The sequence below is a fragment of the Dermacentor andersoni genome, chromosome 10, assembly GCF_023375885.2.
Source record: "Dermacentor andersoni chromosome 10, qqDerAnde1_hic_scaffold, whole genome shotgun sequence".
Lineage (NCBI taxonomy): Eukaryota > Metazoa > Arthropoda > Arachnida > Ixodida > Ixodidae > Dermacentor > Dermacentor andersoni.
In genome coordinates, this window is record NC_092823.1 from 105,480,708 (window position 1) to 105,504,979 (window position 24,272).

The following is a 24,272-nucleotide window of genomic DNA, read 5'->3' on the forward strand; positions in this document are numbered from 1 at the left end:
CAGGGCTTATCGTTGCTCTTCATGAGAGTAATTTGGGAGTACGGCGCTGAAATATTGTCAGCATAGTGATTAATGATACGCTGTTTTGGATGCTTGCAACAAGAAAAAATGCTACAGGATTCTCATTTCCATTGTTGACTTCCTGTGATTGAACGCATGCTGTTGTAGTAAACGCAAATTGGTTGAAGAAAGCTATTGCATCGGCTGCTTTAAAACAGATTACTTTTATTTCCTCAAGAGGTAACGCAGCTTCTTTGAATGCATCAGATACTATCTTCCGAAATATTTAGACAGATTTTTGCAAAATAATCTAGTGTAGTTATTCACGGTGCACTCTTAGCTAGCCGATCGTCCCCAGACGATGAAAACATTTCTGAAAACTAGAAAAGTAATATTTTCCAGGCAAATTGCTATCGTTCTCGGGAAAGCCTTTCGATAATCTTCAGCAGTGGTGGCTCTATTCGATCCATCGTTTCTTCTAGTGCCTGCAATAAATAAAAACGCTTTTGTCAGCAAATAAACAAATGTACGTTACTCTTATTGACTAATATTCTCTCCTCACAAAACTGCTCCTTCCGTAAGAAATAATGCGACAAATCACAAACCCTCAAACCAGATACGTCGTACGCGATACCTCTTAAACCTTGCCGCCGACAACCCTTTGTTTGTCAGTGATTGTAATTGTTGCTTTCACTATACATTTGCTGCCACCGTTTCATAGTACTTGAAGTCTAAGCGGCAAGTACATTAAAATATGTCAATTTAACGAGCTCAAAAACATCCAGCGTTGCCTCTTTTAAAGCTCTTACGACCAAGCATCGGGTTTTACGTGCCAAAACAGCAGTATGATTAAGAGGCACACCGTGGGGCAGGACCCCGTAGTAATGTTTAGCCACCTGTGGTTTTTCAAGGTGCATATGATTATAAGTACACGAAAGTTTGGTTCTTTTTTTTTACAGTCCTCCCTATCTATATGCGGCCACCTCACCCAGGGGGAGGGAGGGGGGGCACGCCAAGCTCAGCAACGGCCTAGCCATTTCACCTAACCACTTTCAAAATAAGAGGCCTAAATCTGTGTTTTCACCGGCATACTTATGACAATAAAATGATTAAGAAACAAAAGATTAAGCCGAAAACACTCAGCCTCGCTCTGCAGAAAATGTTCTGCAATTATGTGGAGGGCACCACACATATGCTATAGGTAAAGGCTAAGGAATGAAAAACTTACTGTGGGCACGCATTTAGCAACAAAATTGGCTCTCTCATTTTTATGAGGTTCATTTATTTATATATTCATTTATTTATCATTTATTTATTTTGCATCAATTCATTTATCTGTTTTGGTTTAGAACAATGGGTTAGAAATCAATCACGAATGCTAAGTGCTGAACCAGTCAGAAGCTAGAAAAGCACACATCTTTGTACACTAAATTTAGGCTTTCTTGCCTTAAGAAGAAGCTTTAGCATGGAGGTTCCTGTCTAAATTCATAGCAAAAGAGAAATCGTTTTTTTTAGGCAACCACTGCACCAAAATTTATGACATTTGTTGCACTTAGAAAAAAATTAAACTATAGTGACTGTTATGAACTAATTTGCGATTGGTGTGATCAATTTTTTATGACACATTGTTGAATATTGCAAATTTCCAGAACACGAAACTATAAAATTCAGAACTGTGTTATTCAACAATGAAAACGATCTTACGCTTCTGTAAACTGCATGTAATAATACATCTAATTCAGAGAAAGTTTATTCATGTATTATTATTCATGACTCTCAAGTACACCAATAATATATGAGTAGGACGTTTTCAAAACCGTCGTAAACAATTTAACAAATTCACGTAAGATATATATTGACAAATCGAATTTGTCCGCTTTTGGTGGTCTTAAGGATGGAGTTTGTAGAACTGCGATATATCTTCTTGGTGCACAGCTACGAATCTGTGAACTTCGTGTGTCCTTTCTTCAAACATCTAACAGTCGCTATCATCTAATTTCTCTCTAAAACGCAACAAATGTTATTAAAATCGGTCCGGTGGCCACCTCAGGAAAGTGTTTATCTGTTTTTCGTGTATATGAATAGGTGGCATGGGAGTTAAGCCCCAGCTCAAGATTCCTGCTGAACCTTTGGTTAATAGTTCATGCCTGGCATGAAATGAGGGTGGCACTGTAATGCCGCTGTAATGTAACAAGTGTTGGTGAACTCTAAGCTAAAGCCTAAGATCATGATCATCAAATTAAACTGGTTTCCAATCTTGGGATCATTTGCGAATGCGATTTCAGACACTACTCAATCTGTATCTCCGTAATTGACGAAAACAAATATGTGAAAATGTCCTTCGCTTGCTTCAAGGAAGCCTAAAATAGTCATTGATTATTCGCTCAAGTAAACTGAATGAACTAGTCGGAATCACTAAAGTTAACGTGAGTATACGGACATAGTGTGCCCTACAATATAAATGCCTGTGATCTTTATTTCATTCTTGAGGTGTCACTTACCCACAACTGCTTTGTTAGGCCGCAAAAACATTTTTCAGAGTCCTCAACAAGGAACAAGCGTGACAGAATTGTATAAAGTAAAACCTAAATTAGAAGTTCAAAGGGCGCGATGTCTATTCTTTTTCTTTGCCCGGTACAATTACTGCGATTCTCACTAAAAATATTGGCACTATGGTAAGTCAAGGTTCATCTCAGCACTGTTCCTAAACTTTTTTTGTAACGCGTTAATCGGTCAATAAATTGTTAAAAAAGATGACAGGCTGTTCTACACGACTGATTGTATGGTAGCGCTGGCCAGTGATCTAATTGACACAGTGACCTAATTAGGACACAAGAAAGTGAATCGTTTGAACGCTCGCCTAAAGATATCGTGGTCGTAGAAGCTCGCTCAACATTAACTAAAGGTAAATGTTAGGTTATGTGATTTGTGTTCCTAACAAGGTATTCATATTGCATAGTCGAAATCGCGAGCAGCAATATTGCTTCGCTGAAAGTGAGCCAGGCTTGCGTTTCTTTCTCGATTCCGCTGATTCGTTTGAATCTCCCCTTCGATTGCATGTAATGGATACTGTTGTATACTGATGGCCTCTATGACTGAGGTAATGCTGTTTTGGAAAGAAACACATGACACGCAAATAAATTATGAAACATTGCTCCTAGCCCCCTAACACGAATGCAACAGCTGGCAGAAACTGGCCTGGCAACACTACAAGACCATAATAAATCGCGCCTAATTGAAATTCCGAGTTTTTTAATAAAAAAATTGTTATTCGTAGTGCGAACAGCGTCATGTTAAACTTACATGGATTCTTTCTTTCAGTTCGTTGACGTCAGCCATCAATATCTTCTTTTCTGTGCTGTCATCACTTTTTCTCTGTATTCTAGGGAAATATTAGAAGAGCAGAGATGTTATTATGATTTTTATCGCCATTATTGCTTATTTATTGTTGCTTTTTGGACCCCTCCCTCTCAAACTTCCCTTTCGAAGGAATACACAGAACAAGACAACTACAACAAATATGTCCCTGAATTGATAAATCGGTGTTATCATTGTTGTAATCATTCCCTAAGTATTTGTTTTTGCACGCGCCATTTCATTGCAGGACCTGAGTATCAAGCTAGCTTTCTTGAAAAACTCAAATGCAGTCTGATTAAATCTATACGCGCTCCCACTTTAAATAACGTTTTTCATGAAACTGTAAAACCAGCGGTCTTTTCTGCACTGGGCGACTAGCCCTGCATGATACGGATGCGCTTACTGCCAACCGTATTAATTGCTTCTATAGCTGGTTTCCAAAGCATGGCCGCCATGACTTGTTTCCAGCTCCCGAAATCGCTTCCGGTTCATGCAATCAGCAAAATTGAAGCCCTTGATATCCGTCTCAGTCACTCAAATCCACCCATCCCTGGCGCGTCTATTTGGACACCCCAAGAAGGCCCATGGGAGCAGTGCCAATGGACAGGTAATCGGACGCACCGACCTTGGTTTCGGAGATCACGTGTGCGCATGCTCAGATGATGACAGCGATGAGCATGTGATTTACGACAGGCTGTACGTGAGGCAAAACCTTTTGCCTGTTAGCATGGATCGAGGTTATTTACACCGCAAATTACCCAGAGCACGCCAACATTTTTCAGTATGCGTCATAGCCCTGAAAACTGTGATACCTATTTTGGTATTGCGGTTATCGCTAGTGCATTAGAATTTTCTGTGCTTCGCCTGCTACCAAAGTAAACAGTGGGGGTCTCACGCGGACCCGTTTTTTTTCATCATGTATTCAAAAGTTGTGATAGAAGTGTCTTTTTGCTTGTGTCTAACATATTTTGGTATTTTCCCGTGCTATGTGCATTAAACTTCTGCAGCTTGTGAAAACGAAAGTAACCAAATGGTGGGCAAAGCTAACATCTTCATTGCTAGGTAGTCTGCTGCAAGGTGGGCCCATGCATACCGCTTATTTTAAGAAGACAATGCCGAAACAGCGCTAAATGAATGTCATTGGTTCAAAACTATAGATGTGCGTGGAATAGAGGGGCGTGGCGCGTGCGACAAACACAAGAAGGTGCCTAGTAGAGGCGCACAATAAAGATGCGATTCCTATTTCAAAGAAAGGATGGGATCCTTTTTTTTAAGTTTCAACAATCTGATCGAGAGAAAGACAAAATTTACACGCGTTAACTTCTCCGGTTGAACGCGAACAATAAGTGTAGTTGCCTGTATAGCTTTACAAATATTCATGTGTCTTCTGAAGAACTATTAGAAGGTACCTATCCTAACATATAATTATTCTTTTTCTGTGCATCTGACATGCACACGTAATACTGTACTACTTCAGATCCTAGACTCATTGCTATCAGCCCAAGTGGACTAGTGGGAACGTGTTCCGTAGATGCCTAATGAAGTTTTTGATTGACAGATTTATTTATTTATTTATTTATTTATTTATTTATTTATTTATTCTGCATTAGAAACTGATCGACAAATACTGTCACATTTTGGCCGCTTTAGCTCTCATTACATATAGACACATCCAGCTTTGTGTTGCCACGCGAAAAACACATTAATTGCTTATGAGATAAGGAAGTTCTATAATGCATGATTTTGCTTAAGAAAACAGGTCGCTCACCTGAGCTTGTCTGTTGTCTTTTTTTCTTTTGCGGGGCACAGCGTCTTCGTGTGAACATCCAAATTTTTAGCTGGCATTTTTTCTTTACAATTCGGGCAAGTCATAATACGGTCCAGGCACTTTGCCTCGTGCTCCTGTAATTTCAAGGGACATCAGTACAAACCAGTCACCGCTGTTCTATTTCTTACTCACTTAGATAATATTGCTACATCCGCGTTATCTATATCCGGTGTAGCTAACGATGTAGCAACTTATTTGAGCTGCTGGTCAAATAAGTTGCTACTCCTATCAGCAGACACAACACAATATCGAATGTTGTTCCTCTGCTCTTGAAAGTGCACCAAAGTGTGCCAGGTAACAATAAAGACAGGTGCCTTTAATCATTATCTCGTAATTGTGAACATTAACCTCAATGAATGGTTGTTTGAAAAAGTGACCACCAATTTTCACATGTTAAGGGCAAGTTTAAATTTAGAAGTTAAATAGTGTCACCATTGCCGAAGTAAAAAAAAAAAGATATTCAGCTCACTGGGCGAAACTAATATACAAAATGTCGCAACGCATTTCTACCGAACACGCTGTCAAGAGGAGGAGGAGACAAAGGGGAGGAAAGACTGGGAGTTTAGCCAGTGTAAGTACCGGCTGGCTACACTGTGCTGGGGAAAGGGTTAAAGGGAATAAAATGAGAAAGAAGAAGAACAGGAACAGGAAACAGGAACAGGAACAGGAAAAATGGAAACCAGAAAATTCACACAGTAACGCGATACTACGCGCGACAACATTCAAAGGCGGTCGCACAATTCGCATGTCCTTAAACACTTCAGCAAAGCCCTTAACGCCTTGAGTGCCGAAGCCCGTCTGGACCAGTGTCCTAGAGCTTTTTCCTCTGTAAAGGGGTGATTGTCCAGTTTTTCGAGCGTGGTCACGAGCACTTTTCTTGGCACTTTGTAACGGGGACAGTCACGAAGGAGGTGCTCAATCGTCTCCTCGCAGCTGCAGGTGTCACAAGTAGGGCTGTCGGCCATTCCAATGCGGAATGAATAGGAGTTCGTGAACACGCTGTCAAGGTATTGCATCAGAGGGATGCATAAAACAATAGCATGCGAACCGCATCGCAGCATTGATACAAACAACGAAAACGACAGAAAAACAGCACGAACACAAGATTCGATAAATAGAAAGCAGGAGTAAACGCATGAGTACGAACGCAAACCAACAGAGTAGATCGCTTATATAGCTAATACCTGCGAAAAGGCGTCGTGTAAGGACGTCCTGATTCGACATTATTGTTGAACTATTTATAAGCTCAAACATTGTAGGATTTCATGCTCCAACTATCATCGTTTATGCGTATTAAACTATCGCAAACAATAAATAAAAAATACATCTCAGTAAAGAGAACAAAAATCATAAATGCACATATGGAACAAACAATGCAGTAGAAAGGCCGGTACATAGATTGCAGCCCATCAGAGGTAGCTGATCTTATCAAATAAACGTTGAGAACTGCTTCAAAATTGTCAGAAAGAAGGTTATTCATTTCAGCGTAATTATTTAAATGATTTAAGCTTTACTACCGGCGCATTTTAGGGTTGGTCTATCAAGGCTCATGCTTGTTTGTGGACGAAAAAGAACGAAAGAAATTTAGAAAACTTATGTAGCATCCACATATGACGTATGAATGATGTGTTCATGCCCTGAATTTGAAGAGCGGCACCGGGCTCATCAACCACCGGTCTTTTGGGTTTCTCGTATAGTGTCTGTCGTGTCCCTTTTTCGAATGTTAGGTCTGTCGCATTTTGTCAATTCACATTGCGCACTACGACTTCTTACGTTATTTTGATAGCTATATATGAACCTTCCAGGGGAAAGTTGGCCTACGTCAAAACCGTTGGCGTCGACGTGTGGTTATGCAGAAAGCCTATAAGTGCGACAAGGTATTGCCTCGTGAGCCGTTCGCTGAGGGCATGAGCGAAGTGGGCCAGGGTGAACCGAGAGGGATGGTGCCTTGATGAGCGCCCTCCTTTCCAGTGCCCAATGTCGGAGGCCACGTCATTAAACGTGCCTCAGAGTAGGGGGACGGGTCTATTGGCCGCGGAGGCGGTGCTGGTGAGCGCGTTTCCTCTTTGATCGCGGTTGTGGCGGAGCGTGGCTGTCCACGCGGCTGAACGCATACGCGGGTCACGTGCCGTATCTTGGTGGTGCAAAGTTTGGGCGAGCTCGGATGGCTGGTCTAGTCACATGCGCTGTCTTTCCGCACGCGTAGCGTTGTAGGTCGCGTAATCTCCAATGTGGCACATGCGTTGAAGTGAAAGGCAGCTAAGGCAATCGCTGTCCGTGGCCAGCGTTGACCCCCCAGTGATGCGAAAGCCAGTGTTCGCGGTCTTCGAGGGTGACCTGTGAATGTTTGCCTGTGCGCGCGAAGCACCACACTTGTGTGTTTTGTTGGTCCTTTCCGTAAACACATTGTGAGTTGTGCATGCAATAAAATATGTGAGTACTACAGACCGCAATATTTTAGTATCGACAAAGGAAATCAAGAGGAACCATTGAACACGATTTCCAATGTAAGCATTAATCCCTGAGTCTACTGAATTACCTGTGAAAGTTGTTGGCGCACCATTTTTTCTCCTTCCTCGGTGGTCATGGCGTCTGCATGCTATTTCTGAACCTCGTGTTACTGCGGCAATGTACCTTTTCGTCGCGTGGTGGTCACGGCGGCCTTCCGTTGACGCCAAGACTCGCGTCGTATTTCCTATTTATGTTCCTTTCCTCTCGCACACGCCAAATCAGCATGCTAGAAAGCCGCTTTATCGACGCACAACGATCTCCGACCTCTGACGTAATGTCAGCGCCTCTGCGACGAACCAGTGAGGTGCGGATACCGAGGCACCATTCCCTCTACTCGGGTGTCCTAATTTCCGTACGTTGACTCCGCCTCCGCAGCAGCCCTCTCATCCTCCCTACGGCGCCACCCCCTCTTTGTTCCATCGGCAAAAGAATTTAGGCCACCGCCCGCGAAGGAAGGGAAAGAGTCAAAGGAAGTCATTCCCTTTGAAATCCAAGATTTTTTCTTACTTCGATCTCTTCCTTTTCCAGTGGTGTGTTGCAGTGTTTACAGGTCCCGATCTCGTGGTCTAGCTTTGCCTTATCAGGAGCTCCTGGAAGGGAGTCTGACGAGTCGTCGTCGGTCATCTGCAACAAAAGTTAGCTACAAACACCTGAAGTGTCCCAGAAAGAACATCAAACTATGCGAGTTAGCCTTATCTATGATTAGATATTGAAGCAAAGAAAACAATTATGCAGATCTAACGCAAATTTGGGAACATATGCGAAGGGAAATTTTTGTGGTGCGTACAGTTCTCTTTTTTCATCTCATGCCATGTGTAGCCTCACGCAATGTTTATGTTTGCGCATCCAGCAGGTCACAACTTTATTCTCATACAATAGTTATGCTTGTATGCTCCACTGTTCCCAAGCTAAGCCAAAATACAAACACCAGTTGCAGTTACACACTGGGAGACGTCCATGCAGGGATGTCACGTACGCGAGGGCGATGTTCGATGTTTCCTGAGGGAAGAACGGTAAGGAGACAGTTGTACGTAGAGAGAAAAGAGAGAAATTTAAATGTTATATGGTTACGTTAGCCGATCGACAGGCCTTGTATGCTGTTTCAGGAACTACTATAGGGAGATACAGTTATAAGAGATGCATGCACATGCTATACTCCAAGGAGATATGATTAGTACAGATCTACGCACAGATACGTTTGACGCATATCTGAATAAATTTAGGCATTCGGTACCCCTTGTTTGCATGAAAACATATGCGTCACTATAAAATTATTCTCTAGGGTAGCGTTTGGATCGTTACAGGAAACCCATTACCTACATGTAAACCATTGCAGATGACTCGGTGTTTTCACTGACCACGTAACGGAGTCTTCAATTTAAGATCGCGGAATTTTCGCAGAGGAGCATAAATAAAAATAAATGTTAATAGCCGCATTCAGAATCAAGCACCGCGGGATGGTACGGAAAAAAACAGTCCACCGAGGAGATTCGAACCCACAGTCGATGTTTAGTGAGGGCGTTTCCGTATGAGTGACCTGCCGCTGCAGCCTACACAGTGGATAGTCAAGTGAGAACAGTGTTGTGTTTTTACCCCCCTGGTAATTATCCCAGCTAATGAAATCTCTAAGGGAGCATAAATATTTACCAATTTCTTTTGAAGAAATTATTAAACTTTACCTCGCCTGCCGTAAGGCGACTATTTCTTGTGGTAAAAATACCTCTAGAATCGTCACCCTGCTGCTGTTTGTGGCGGCGCCTCCGATTTTATAAATTCAAGATTGCTCTTACCATTGCATTGTCACATTGTGCATCTCTGCACGCATGTCTTGCTGATGGCACTATGTCTTGCATACGTTCGACACCGCGTTGTCTTGCGTTTCCATCGTCCTTGCAGGGATTATTCCTGCCGTCGTTCCCTTCTCCCTGAGTGTATGAAAGCAGCGACAAAGCATAAATAAAATAATGAATAGGTTGCCAATTTTTCTCAATAATTAGGTTTCCCAAATATCCGGAAATGTCATCTTCAACATCACATTTCACTACGCCTGCATTAAATGATCTCGTTTGTGACTTCATAAATTAAGCCACTTTAAGGAAACTGCGTGCGGCATGCTTTCTCTAATGCTACATCTACCTTGATAACAATGACAAAACCAACTGTAAGCCTAACATTCTGTGAACTATGCGATGTAAATATTTTGGCCCTCGCAACACTGTACTCCTGGCATGAGGCTACCTATATTAAAAAATGGTGCCTGCACATTCTGCAAGCCTGTTGATAACAGGCTTTTACACTATGCCTTCGTCAAGTATTTTTCTGAATTTAGACTGAGTGCTTACTTGAAAAGCCAGTTTTCTGAACACTGAACTCGCCTTTCAGGATAAGTTGCCTTACTGTTATTGCGTGATTGTATATGAACGAATAAAATTGGGTAACACAAACTCACTGAACTTGAAGTGGATTGCAACGAGGTTTACCTTTCCGTAATCTTCGTGAGTTTTCAGTTTGTGTGTTGGTCCCACCTCTCTTTTTATTGTCGGCAAGAATTCAATTTCTTGTTCAGGGTTTTATCCAAATTTCACTTCTGGTAATGTTCTTTTATTTGTCCTAGTTCATTACTGCTGTGAAATATAGGTAGCCTCTTATAATCTTGAGAAGGGTAGAAATTCAGTATTGTTGAGACGACGTACTGCAACTGAAGCACAAAAATTAGGACAGAGGCACGGTGCTAGGTGGATCACCTTCGTCGCTCCTTGTATTTCGCCCTTCACTTGCAGTCTCTCTTATAGTTACTACTTGAAAAAAATTTAGGTTATACTCGTGACAACAGGTACACTGTTTCTATAACCCAAAGTGTTTCTAGTATTCCGGTCACTGATGGCATTTCCCTTTTCATTCGGTCTTTCCAGTTTCATGTAACATACTTATACTTTCTTTTCTTTTTCTTTTTTTTGCGTGCGTGCAAGCATCCACCAGAGCGTATGGTGTTTATTGGACACATTCCCTTCCCTATGACCAGATAGCAATGCGTACGTGGGTCTGGCTAACCTCCCTGCATTTCATCTCTTCTATTTCTCATTCTGTTTCTGTTTTTCCCCTCTCTCACTGCGCAGTGGCCAACTGGACAGTCTCTGTGGCTATACTTTCGATTTTTTTCACTCGCACAACTTTAGGAGGGATACTGCTGCTGTTGTGTCACAGGGACTGTCATTCTCTATTTACTGGGGCGTCTATAAAATTATGTACACTTCAGAATCACACCTTTATCAGCTGTCTCCTTTTCTACAGACAACCTTCAGCAAAGTGTGTAAGCAGGTCAACTGTGATCCCCCAAAGAAAAAATACTTCTTAACCCGGTTCGTCCATACGAAATCTGTGCAATCAATACATAAACATTGGCACGTCTACACTCATAGGAAAAAACCCATAAAATTCGTCCGTGCTTATTTTGTACGAAAACAGTAATCATCAGCTATCTCGTGTGAACTTCCTGTCTTTCTGCGCAGCATGCCCGACACTCTCTGGTCAGGTGATTCTTCCCTCACAAATATGCGCGAATCATTCGTCAGCTGAAAATAGCTTATTGTAGCCATCTAGCATGCTTGACACGTTACCGTGCCACGTAAAACTTTACTCCCCCCGGGCATGCGCCACCTCTCCGCGGAACTGCATTAGATATGTGGAGAGGCCTGTGTTTTAGCATAACGTCATGGCTTACCGCGGTGGACCATAAAATCAAATTATAGATGCTGTGAGGAATTACAACTGAAATTTCCCCATCGCCAGCGCCTCACCAGCGCCAATGATAAGGCACCATCTGCTCGTTGCAAACTAAAGCCTTTGATGCCATCGCTTTAAGTCTAGAAGCTTCTAAACGTAAATGTTATCTCAGTAATAAAAACAAAACATCCCTAATGCTTTGTACTCAGCGGCAGATTAGAGTTAACGATGGTTGATTTTACCAGTTATTTATTTGGGTCACGCCTGAGAGCAAGTAGATTTCTTTATCTACTTGCTATTCTGATGAAGGAGGGTGGTCGAAACTCCTCTGGGCGCTGCCATGTTGTTATGCAATCGCGGTAAACTGCCGCAGTAGTCGGTGGATATAAAGCGCGCATGCGTGGTGGCTCTAATGGATCACGTGTCATGCGAAGCTAAAGCACTCCAATAATGGGAACGCATCGTTAAAGAAAGGAAATACGCGCAACACAAGATTACGAATGCTGTTTGTGGAAAACGGGAGCCCGGGAAAGTATGTTTTTTTTTTTTTACACAGCACGACACAGTCGCATGTTAGGAGGAAGCTTTGATTTGGAGGCTCCTATACAATTGCACGCGAACAAAGAGATCATTTTCAAATCGTTCTTCTCTGGAACCAATGAAAAAAAACTTGGTTAGCTGTGTTGCAATTAAAAGTAAATGTTAAGTTCTAGCAACTGTCGCAAGCTGAATTGTGATTTATAAAGGTAATGATTTTATCGAAAATGCTGAAAATTGCCATATGTCAAAAACGACAGTATCGCATTTTCAGCTCTTTAACGCAGCAATGGAAAATGACATGACAATTCCGAACAATGAACCTGCTAATACCTCTAAAGTAGACAAAATGCATGTATAATACACCGCCTTAGAATATAATTGAACTAATGTTAGTGAAATATTGGCAGTATTCCGTAAAGTTTCTTACGATTTCCTGTAAGCCGAAAATTCAGAAACTAATTGCTCCGCTTTCGATGCTCTGACGCATGCAGCCTACAAAACGTCGATATCAGATTTTAAGTGCACAATTATGATTTTCTAAAACTCGCCTTTCTCTTTTTACCGAAGTTTCCTGTTTTTGGCTCATCTTTTTTTAAAAGATGTAGGAGATAAGTCAAATTCTGCTTCCCACAGCCCTGAAAATTAACTTTTGATCTCAAATGCCACCAATTTTATTCAGATCGCACCATGATAGGTCTCATGAAAGAATTTCTGTGTTTTACATGTATTTGTATAGGCGACATCGCATTCAGCCCCTAGCTAAACCATTCTCCTAAAGGAAAAACTCTAATGTGTGGCTCCCACGTTGGTTGTGCTTCAGCTGCAATTGACGCCTGAATCAGTGTCGATGCACTGGGCAAGTTTCCTCAATGCTGTTAGCGCCATTAACCGATTCATTTTCTGCAATATTGGTGTTCACATGCAAGAGGGAAAATGTGCACGGGCTCTGCACTCATGTGCTCCTTTTGGCAGTGCATCGAACTGTACAAGAATGCGAAACAATGTATCGCGAGTGTAGAGAAAATTTATACAGATTGATTAACTTTCTATAGAATCACACCCATAAGGAGCTATATTAAGGAAATTGTTGGGGTCATTATTGGGAGCAAACACTCACTTGATATTGTTTGAGCTGTTCGTCAGCGTTTTCAAGCAATTCCGGGTGCTCAGACCAGATATGCTCCTGCAATCAGTGGGTAATAAACATAGAGTGAAGTTAACTACTCGGAACACTGTATTAAGCAATGCTTACTCGAAAGGTAGACGAAAAGAAGATTAGGTTGAGCTGTACGTTTCAGCAAATTATCGTTCCACGCAACGACAGGGCCACTTTCACCGTGAGAATACGCTTGATAAGCAAGAAAAAAACGCTTCATTACATCTGAAATACGCTTTATACGCTTGTTACGGCTATTGCCGCCGACTCACTTCGACGGACATGCAGATAGAAATCGTCGTCATCAATACTAAAAAAAAAAAAAGTCGGGTAACACCACCACCTTGATGTTCCTGCAACAGCTCGACGTGATGTCATGTTTATTAGCGGTGGCTACTTGAGCCCAGGTTTACTCTACATGGAGCCCGAAGGAATTCAGAGCTGTGCGTCGGTTTTCCGCGCGACGATCATATGCCACTGGCCGAGCGCAGCCATGCACGCCCGCCAAATTTTGCAGAGAAGCCGACCCTACGGGGTGTGCGCAACGCCGTCCTTTCATCTCGTCTCGCCGATGCGCTACTGCCATCACTGCAGCACAGTTGGAGCCCTTCATTTGGGCTGCATCGATTGGCACCTACGCAGCTTTCGTGCGAATTGCATTCGGTGTTTTGCTGAGTCATCTAGCGTCCTCCTGTGCTGAGCCTGTACTTGAGTTCCCAGTATGACATACTGCAACGCACCCTACTACGCTAATGATAGCGAAAGCGGCCATGCACTTTACTAACGTCAATGTGAATAGGTCGCGAAGCTTAAGGCAGAAAGCTGTTCAGAAGAAATTGTCACCGACAACGGCAAGAGTGGTTATGCGAGCAGCGATCGAAGCGCCACTATGTGAGGAGGGAACGAACAGTGGGAAATATAGCAGCGGGATTACTGAAAACGACACACAGTTTGATTCATTCAATGAAAATAACATTTCTAATCAATTTTATGTACGCGTGGCGACTAAACAACACACAGGTGTAAGTTACTTTATTGTTATTAACAGCTTTCTTCAGCGCCCACCATAAGAGAGGGCGGAGCGTTGACGCTGACGCATTTCAATGCAGCTGTTGAAGTGTTCATAAATGCGCGCTTGTAAAATTCACCTCTCGAATGCGCCCCACACAGGTTGTGCTGTTTCGCTTCTCGACGTGTGTCCAAATTTGATGGTGCGTGTAATTTAATCGTTTCTTAACGTTTTCGCACAAAAGTAAGGAGTTACGACCTCCACATAATTGTGTACTTGAGCTATTTTCGTGTGGCTGCACCTGCCGATGGGCTTGGCGTCCGACGATGGGACCAGCACTCTACACCTAAAGCTTTCGTCGTTCTCCAAAGAAGATATGTTCTGTGCAAAGGTGCGATAGCGGCGCCCTTACGGCTGGCTTTGCGCTGCGTCACTTTCCGCACTGCAAGTTCGAAACGCCAATCAGCTCGAATGGCGGTGCATTTGAATACACAGCTGTAATGGCAGGCCACCAAAACAAATTTCGATCTTTCGGGAACCATATTACTCCTCTTCTATTTTTAACGAATATTGCGTCACATTATTTTTAGTCCGCCCAAAGTGGTTCCTCATCACACTCATGGCGCTAAGCTCCATGAACAGCCACTGAACCGCCATGTTTTAAATGTACGAGCTTCCACGGAAGCGTCCCTGGCTGGTAATATATTCCCCTTGAATTTTACTACATACCAGTCAGCCCGGTCTGCCGTACAACGTAAACTGCGATGGCTTTGGCGTATTGACCGCGAACACTCAGCTCTAACAATTGCAAGAATATGAGGGGTGAGCTAACTACTAAACAATGGAAAGTTAGTTCCTGGTTGGTAGGATGCGCCATTAGCTTGTATGTTTCAAAGCTTCAGGCACAAAACCCATAACAAAAGAACCAGCCATGGTAGTGACCTTCTTGAAATTATTCTCATGCTGCAATGACAGTTATGTTATGCCACTTGTGTGGCTGTGGGAAGTGAAAGTACGAGAAGAAATGTTTGACTTCATGGCAAGCCGCTAAACAAGTTTTAACTTCTGCTAGTGCTCTCCTGTTTTCATTTTACTGCATTTAGATTGCTCAGTATATTCCAATATATTTCCTAAGCTAGGCTGTCAAGGCCAGTGTTGATTTCGCATTGTGGTGACATTCTGTTTTTGTGGAGCAATATAGAAAAGTTGTTTTGCATTACCAGTGTACCCTGTGGAATAAGATATGAACGGAAATAGTGCACACCGCGAAACCTGCCTTCAGATCGAGGAGTAACGCAAGAACTTTCGTGTACCGCGATTTCGGTCTACAGCTCTGAGGCTTCTTCAAGGACGCCGGATGCTCAAAACAATTTTCAGCCTTCAGCGGTGTAAAACACCACAATTTCACTTTATTGCAAAACGGACGCGACTAACCACACAACTTCACTGCTTGCATGCATTTGGAAGATACGTTTATCAGCATTTTATGAAGCTAAAGTGTGCAGTGCTGCATTCTAAACTGCACTAGCAAATTCTCCCCGGTCACAGCTAGTAATTGTGGAAGGAAGCGCTTGCAATTAGCCCTAGCTTTACAACCAAGCTGCTAACTATGCATTTTGGAGTAGAATAGGTGGTGTGGCTCGAATCACGTGAAATAACTAGTATCATAATGTTCTTAACACCTCCTCAAAGATACACTTGAAGCACATGTCGGATATGTACGATAGCGGAAATATCCCGCTGAATGAAACGCCAGATAACCTGATTAAACAAAAAGGCGTCTAAATGTGCCCTATATACGGATCATGGTTTTCGTCCATAAAATCACTCAATTAAAACAAGCAAGCGGTCCTGCGCGGCTAATCTTGGCCACAGGACAGTCAAAGTTAAGAACTGTTTTACGTGTGCGTAAATGTATATTACGAACGATTACGATAGCCGAACGTAGCAATCTCAAGCGATAAGTAAGTCGGAAGGTGACGGACCTTCGCACAACACTGTTACACGTGGTAGCATATACAAAAACTCGACCTGGGCTTAACTAATGAGAAATGCACTACATCCTATTCTAAAAGTGAGAAAGGCTCAATCTAGCAAGTTTTATTGCGTCACAATGGCGCAAGTACAAAGAAGAAAGCACTGAAATGTGTGACGTGATCCTGCCATACCGCCTTTGACGTTCTGGTGCGAAATTAAAAAATTAGAAATTTAGCTACTTATTTTCTCTTCTATTAAACAACCTGTCCCTGTGAAATGGACGAATACGATGTTTGTGGAGTACTTCATCAGTTGAAGCTAATTTAGTGCATTTCATAGGTGTTCCGTTAAGAAGAAGTGCACATAACATCAGGATTTTATTAGAACACGGCGCAACATAAAGGTCTCACGCATATGACCTGAATCTACAGCACACTAACGGGAACATTTCGCCTTCCACAAACAGATTCTTAGAGTATCTTCTACAAGAATGCGCGTGCTCATGATAAACTTCAGCATTAAATAATGATCCACAAGAGATGTCTCACATCTCCACAAGAGATGTCTGAAGTTGGTCATTATGAAGTTTTACGGTCGAAATGTTCTGTAAATTAATGTGCATTTCATAAAGCTACAAAGGGTAGTTCAGACTGTTTGAGTGTATAGCTTACCAACGTCTCCTTTAAAGCTGTGATGCGCTTACCGAAAATTTTGGCCCATCATTATTCTGCGGCTTTGTACGTTAGGTGGCACGTGTCTACCAATGTACATTGCAAACGAGACTGCTTCAACAAATCCACGAAGTGCAGTTTCCGAAAGTGACATCTTTGTAGAATATTATGACTGAAATAAAGGTCCCAGTGCAACCGAATACACGGCAAATATCAAGTGAAATTAGGGGAAATCGCCCACTGCGTTTTCCAATAGCCAAATTTTGCAGAATGTCTTGATCTGACTTTCTTGAAGTTTGAATAACATCTAGGTGGTTTATTGCACACGTTCGTATTTCTCCGCCTTGTCTGATATATTACAAGCTAAGTCATTGTTATGGAGTCACCCCGCTGATAGCAAAGCCTCCGTCACAGCACACTTTGCTTCTTCCTCAGGTCGTTTTATGGTACAAGGATTTGTTACATACGTTAAGGTACGACGGAAAGTTTCTTACGACCATATACTTGAACGACATTGGGTTTGGACATCTTGGACAGTAAAGTACCACATCCTGTATTTCGCAAGTGGAACTCCCTCTTCTTGCCTGAAAAGTAAGTTGGAACGTTATATTTCAGAATGTTATCCTCAAAACTTACAAAACAATGCACTAACTCAATGTCACTTGATATTGAGATAAAGTATACATCTAAGTTTCAAACCATGGACCCTTTTATTATTTCTAGTTTTTTGTCAGGCAGTCTGCTAAGGTAGGAGCAGCATTGAAAGTTGTTCGGCCAGCGTTTACGTGTTTGGTTTGTGCATAATGGGAAGTGGAAACAACAGATGTCGTGTTCGTATCAAACACGTACAACAGAACAACACTGTGCCATTCTCACGTAGTCCTCATTCAAACAATAATTGCTTCACCTTTGAGTTGAGCTGTCCATAAAAGTGCTCTCCCAATCAGGGCGAATTTCTGTATGCATACGTTATCCCTCTAATGTCCACGCAAGGTTTAACATTAAGGAAAATTGAAACAAATTCTTGACATATATTTCTGCCCATGCAGAGTACATTACTAGAAAAAAAATTTTTTTTCAGTTACGGCTTTATTACTGTACTAATCAAATATCAAATGGTTTGTTACACTGTCTGCGGCTGAAAATTTACTCCAGCACATTAGAAATTCAATTATGGGCTTTTTGCTAGTTTTCCCTAACTTTAATCAGCATATTGAGGCAGCAAACTCGGCGTAGCATATATGATACATTGGCCATAACAGGGCTCATTTGCGGCGCTTCCTGTAACGTCACCGTCACAAATAGTATAGGAAGGACAAGCAAATATCCTGTTTCATCGGTTACGCGTGACAATAAAATATTATGTCATTATTGTGTTTTCCCTATGCTTTATGTGACGTCACAGTTATAAGGTGAAAGAAAAATTTGTCCTCCACCGGACGGAGCCTTTTCCCAATAAAGGAAACCCGTACGAGTTTCTCAAAGAAGAAAAAGCTTCGCAGATATTGAAAAATGAATAACTAGGCGAAATATTATTTATCATACGCTACGCATGCTATCTGATTATTCTGTGGTTGTTGCAATGTCCTGGCACTTTGTGACACATACAGCACAGATACGATAAGAGTATCTAGGCACTCTTTTATGTATCATATAGGCTATGCATGATTTAGGATGTTCCAATATTATGGGCTTTTTCCTACGTCCTGGCTCTTGGTGGGACGTCGCAGAGCACGATAAAACATTTTCAACGAAAACGCCGTGCACAGTATCATTCGGAGGATGTTGGCAGTTCCCCATTTGCCGGTCATCACATTATGTTTCCGAGCCTTGTCGGCACGCTTCTCGATGACTTTCCATCACATTCTGTATGCCAGTTATCTGTCATTCCACCTCATCGAATACAAATTACAGTGATTACAGCGTCAACAACCTCAATACTGATGCTTCAGTCTTAAGCAAATAGAACAAAGTGTACAAAAGTAATTTGGAATTCAGAATCGGCCTCACTTTGGAAGCCTGAGGATCAAATCGAGATTCCTCAAAAAAAAAAATGAACTCGCCAGACGATGATGAACATAGTGTTTTGTGGCGCCAGGACCAAGTATGACCAAAGAGCGCCAGGGAAAACTCGCCAGAGTTCATTGTTCGTACATATCTTTGCATCGTGTGGAATCAGCTTACCTAAAGAACGACTATATAACCTATTTACGCGATGATATCTATGTCTTCATAAAGTATGGAATCAAATTTACCTTCACGTAAATAAGAAATTTTTTTGCAATATTCTAACAACAAATACATTGACACATGCATGAATTAAATGACCAAAGGCAGGTTCATAAATTACTGTATGACTCAAAAAACACAATCTCATGGACGTTATATGTGCATTGCTAAGAAGTAGTGCAGCTTCTCACTCATAAAAAGACGCTAAATTCAACCATATGATGCTGACATATACCCTCACAAAATATTTCTGGCATAAATATGAACTGACGCAAACTGCAGTATATCTTAGGTACGGCTAGAATTTAATGCTCTGATATAGTGTTAAACTTATTGAAATTCGAAAAGATGAGTCACCAACCATAAAATAATATTATTGCTGATCAGCCTAGGACCACTGCATTTATCGTCCGTTGCATGATGCCAGCTAACCTTAGAATACGCAAAATGAGAGCAGATATTTGCTTCCGAGTGCTGCGGGAAGATAGAAAAATTTTACGTGCAGTACCTGGTCTTTGGTTGTCCTGTAATGGTCCTTTTTGCAGATGTAATCGATGCACGGGTTGAAGCATTCTTCACAAAGCTTGTGATCGCATATTAGACTAGCCCATGTTTGCGTATAGAACCCACAGTTTTCACAGAGCGGAAGATTCCTCTTGTCTTTTTGAAAGATTTCGCATGGAATACGTTTTCCTTCTGATATTGCTATCATCATGAAATTCCTGTAAAATACAAAAATTACGCTTTGATTTTGGCATTTACTAAATTGGCGCAAATCGGCTTTCATGAAAGCAAGCAAAATTTTTCGACAGTACTTGTCTCTGAAAGCTTAAGTGATACTTATGACAATATCTTGAACTCAAGCACCATTCAAAAAGCACGGAGTCTTTCGCCTTTTATTCAAGTTAACGGAAGGCAGCTTGCCAGGGCTGAGTGTGGCAGGTGTGCCTTGAATGTCATTGGCCATTCCTGCTTGAAAGAGAAAAGCACGCTTTACGAAAGAGCGAGCATTAGTCTAACATAGCCAGCTTCCCTGTCTTACTTCAAGCAAGAAAGACACAAATGAGGGATCAAGGCTTTATGTGCGGAAGTCCGAAACCTCTTCTAACTCGTTTTGATCACACCACTTCTTTTGATGGTCTGTCGTTCTCTTGTCGGGAAGAAAACTTCATTCGTTGTGGAAGTGACAATCGCAGATGGTTAAATATATAAAAGCATGGCCTATTTCTTCTTCCTCTTTTCTATCATCGCTGGCTTCGTTTCCGATATTTTCCCTCGGTGATGGTTTAGAGCTAACCTGTAGAATGTAGCGTCAGCCAGTCACAGCACCTACAGCGGAGCGGCTTGACGACTCAATGCGGGCACAGTGCTTTTTCTTTTTTTCTTCCAGCGCCCGCTTAGCGAGAGCGCGCCTTTGCACACATAAAACTACTAAAAGTTTCTTGTAGTGGTTTCGCTCCTAAAAAAATTTCGTGCCTAAGAGAGTGTCAATAACACGAAACACACGGTGATTCTATGTAGTTTTCAGACCACTGATGTATGATGTGTTGGCTAGTGTCTGGGCAGTTCTCGTAGATAATGTTACACTAGATACAGTAAATGCAATGCAAGAAAAAAAAAAAGAAATAGCGGACGGTTTGAGAAGTAAAACCTCAGACTTCAGCTCTGCAGGACATGGGTTAGAACCCACTCGGAGTGCTGTGAATTTTTTTAAAATCTATTTAATCAACTGACAAAGCACTTGATATTTCTGTGGCAGACACCAGCATACACCGGGAGTGAGCAATTGTCAAGTACGCTGTAAAAAAACCTGTGCTTTAATTTTCTTTTTACAAAATTTGTGATCTGGCATGGCTTTGTGTGCAAATTTTGTGTTGTCCCGCATAATTTGCTAAATGACACTTTTTGTGAACTATGCTTTACCACGTTCTGACTATCTTTATGTTCTCTTTTAATATTCTGTATCGTTTACTTGATTTTTCCTTTTTAGTCAGCCTATCTTTCATTTAAACTGTTTGACTAAACAAAAAAAAAATAGCGGTTATCACCCATGATCCCATTGGGCCAACTTCTCATGCACATACATTTAACCCTTTACCAACCAGATACAAAACACTTGGCCTAGACCTATTTATTGCTTTGTTTATTCTTCATATTGCCTAAATACGTGCCAAATGAAATATGAAAATGTTTCCCCAACTAAGCGAGATATAATTGACCAACAATAATGCTGACTTGCCGGTTGATGGTCAAAGACGGTTGCCTGGTACATGCATTGACAAAGCCAATGTCTCTTCTTGAGTAGCACCTCTATGGCGAAAAAATAAGAGCTTGCCTAAACAAAGTAGATAATTTCCGCATCGGTGGGAATCTGACCACCACGTGCTCTAAGACAGCGACGAAGCGTCCGGGTTTTGTTACTAAGGCATCTGCTGCTGATCACAGTTGACAATTTTGTGAATATCATTGCTGAGCAGGTAGCTAAATAAAGATAAGCTTAAGAGGCCAGACTAATAGTCGCATTTGTCCTGTTTTTGTTGGCGCTCTTGTTAGGTCAGTAACTCCTGTTAATTCAATGTACAACGTCATACAGCGTTACACAAAACTTCCACCTAAATGTATGTTAAAGTACAACGATCGTGCCGTATAAGTGATTTCTGCCTTCACTTTACCGACACCTCAACATGATTCCTTTCAGAATGAGGGAATTATTGTGGAGGATGGAAATAAAGCTAAATCAAAATCCATTGCATTCCATTTTGACGTTTATCGCAGACCACGTTAGTAAATATCTCACTTTTTAAAAACAAGGTAGCTAGACCCAACACACAAAATTTATTTTCATGCACACCGCCGATTTCTGCGCTTGCAAATTAAAGTTACTGACCATGTTCGTATTTTAACATATATAACAAAAAGGTTATTAAGCGAGTTTCTATTGCACCACAACACACAGTAACAACATAGTGTATACTATTGTGGTACTTTAGCCTTTCTGCTATTACGATATTTCGCTTTGCTCTTTACGTTCACGATCTGCTGATTTCATAGAATATTGAACGTATATATAGCAATGACAAGCATTTGTGTGCCTGCAGGACGCATTTTAAATAACCCATAGAGCGGCCGCCATTAAATGCTTCAATAGTTTCGGAACCTACGCAATCCGTAAGAGAGGCAACAGGACTAATTACCAAACACAGCGGTAAACAAATTTAGCGAAGTTTTTTGTCGCTGAAACATACCAGACGATTTGGTTAAGCGGTGCATGTAAAATGAACTCGTGCTATTTCATAATCCGTGCCAGCTATGCCCTCATAATAAACACAACTTTTGTCAACGAAAGACATTTTAGATCATGGAACGAACCTTTCGGTGCTTTCAGCCATCTTGCTGCAAGCTGAGTGAGCAACTGCGCCGATAACGGAAGGTACGATAGCGCGGGGTGTGACGCTTGGCGCCGTGCGCAATATCACCATATCGCGAGCAGCGTTCTTTCGTTTTGTTTTCTGAAGCCCGGCTTCCATTGTCGCGACAAACGGTGACTCAAAACTGAAGACCATAGCCGTTGTTCGAGTTCAACCGGCGCTTCTTGGTGCTGTAAAGAGTTTTCTTTCTTTTTTTTTCAGAAAGCGATTATGCTCACTTTTAATGAAGCGACAGCGGAAACTCAGTGATAGTTGGCGAAATATATCAAAATATTCTTATGTCAGAAAGCTCGAACTTGCTGGCAGAGTGTGCGAAAAACCATCATCGACATCATCTTAATGTAAGCGAATGGCACGGTACTCAAAATACCAGTCACTTCACTACCTTCCTTATACCGCAGCTTGGAGGCAGCGGGGGTAAGTTAATGATGCTGAACCAAAGGAATGTCAGAAATGCCACATAGTGCTAAATCGTTCTGCGCATTATTTATTCTTATTTATTTTGTCAGTTACTGCCGGCTGCCCATTAGAAGGCAAGGCAGGAGTGGGTGCAAGTCGAAGGTAGAGGAAAAGCAAGTATACACTACTAGGCGATAGCATGAAATTACAAAATGAATACTGTCCATGACACAGAGCACATACAGCTCGCAGAAATTAAGCGCCACTTGAGAATTAACCAGTGAGGATCGTGAAGAGTTCTCCCAGAACAAGTAGGAACAATGCGGTCAATCTGTTTTTAGGGAATATATTTCTTCTTGCTTTCCATTTTTTTTCATTCTTTCTTGTATCAGCCCGTAAATACTTACTTTCCCCTACATGATAATGTGCGGCCTCCGCGGTATTGTCGGCGCTAAGAGAAAAATCTCGGAGGCAATGTAAGGTGACCTTATAACTGGCGCCGTGGTGACGTTGCGTGCATGAGCATTGACTCCCGTATTCTTACATTGCTTGCTCAGTCGGTCCGCAGTGCATGGGGGCCAGCTGTCGACTTAGGCGGTACCACGTTCCCAGAACCTCTATATAATCGTTTTTCTTAGAGCATGGACAACTTTCGCCGGGCGCTTACTGCCACTCGGTGTCCGCTTTCTTGCTTCCACATGAGGTTCGTTGATAGTACGTTGCTGTGAACCTAACATTCTTCCATGAACTGACTAATAGCTCGCGAAATCCGTATTTCTGTTTTGTTAAGGGCGCAGATACGTGGGAGATACGCCATATTATCCTGACCCTTTTGCACAAGTTTGAGTGGCGTAAAAAAATTGTGGGGACTGTGCCGATGTAGTAGGGAGAAAGACACGCTGAGTTCCGTTTGTCCCTAGCCGAGTACACCAGACCAAGCTCTCCCTCCGGTCGATAATATTTCAAGCATATCGGAAACATATATTCGAATGGTGCGTTTGTTAAAAGCTCAGAAGATTTTATCACGGAATTTCAGAAAATATTATGGAACACTGTTCAACTCTAGTAACGCGAGAAATTTTGATCTTTTGAAACATTTCGCCTCCATAGTGCATTGTCTGTCAGAGGACGATTCTTTACTTTTAGTGGACCATTTGCCCAGCAAGAAATCTAACTTGTCATTCATCAGTTACGACTTTCTAAAACACCGGACCCTGATAGCATATCAGGAGAATTTTATAAAGCCTTTAAATCGGTATTGCGCACTCTCTTAAAAATCTTCCCACTAGTATGTATGAAGACTGCCTAGCACGATCGTTGGCCAAAACGTGTTATCTTGATCCCTATAAGTAGAGAAAAAGAAAAGTTACGATCTGTAGAAGGCTATAGGTTCATTACACTGCGAATTGTAGACTACAAAATTTATAGGAAGGTCTTGTCTGAT

The 24,272-nt window shown here is 41.9% G+C and overlaps 1 protein-coding gene across 3 annotated transcripts; it reads right to left on the reverse strand.

The window, feature by feature from the left end:
- Positions 1–119: 119 nt before the first annotated feature.
- LOC129387930 (uncharacterized) lies at positions 120–22,417 on the reverse strand. 3 transcript variants are annotated; one of them, XM_055077740.2, is made up of 9 exons: positions 22,371–22,410; positions 19,510–19,723; positions 17,267–17,356; positions 13,077–13,142; positions 9,487–9,621; positions 8,204–8,320; positions 5,126–5,259; positions 3,304–3,382; positions 120–485 (listed from the first exon to the last, which is right to left on the reverse strand). In XM_055077740.2, the coding sequence occupies exons 1-9, from the start codon at positions 22,388–22,390 to the stop codon at positions 411–413; spliced, it is 930 nt and encodes a 309-aa protein (XP_054933715.1). In that variant the 5' UTR covers positions 22,391–22,410; the 3' UTR covers positions 120–410. The 3 variants fall into 3 exon arrangements, with proteins under 3 accessions (XP_054933715.1, XP_054933717.1, XP_054933716.1); XM_055077742.2 differs by lacking the exon at positions 22,371–22,410 and adding an exon at positions 22,247–22,311; XM_055077741.2 differs by lacking the exon at positions 3,304–3,382 and having other exon boundaries at positions 22,371–22,417.
- Positions 22,418–24,272: the final 1,855 nt, after the last annotated feature.

What these genes read in the sequence shown, in the direction of transcription:
- LOC129387930 (XM_055077740.2), bottom strand. Translation starts at nt 22,390, where the DNA reads ATGGCTGAAAGCACCGAAAG. An exon ending in ATGGCTGAAAGCACCGAAAG is followed by an intron (nt 19,724 to 22,370) that starts GTTCGTTCCATG and finishes TGTATTTTACAG; the next exon opens with GAATTTCATGATGATAGCAA. An exon ending in AACTGAAAGAAAGAATCCAT is followed by an intron (nt 486 to 3,303) that starts GTAAGTTTAACA and finishes TATTTATTGCAG; the next exon opens with GCACTAGAAGAAACGATGGA.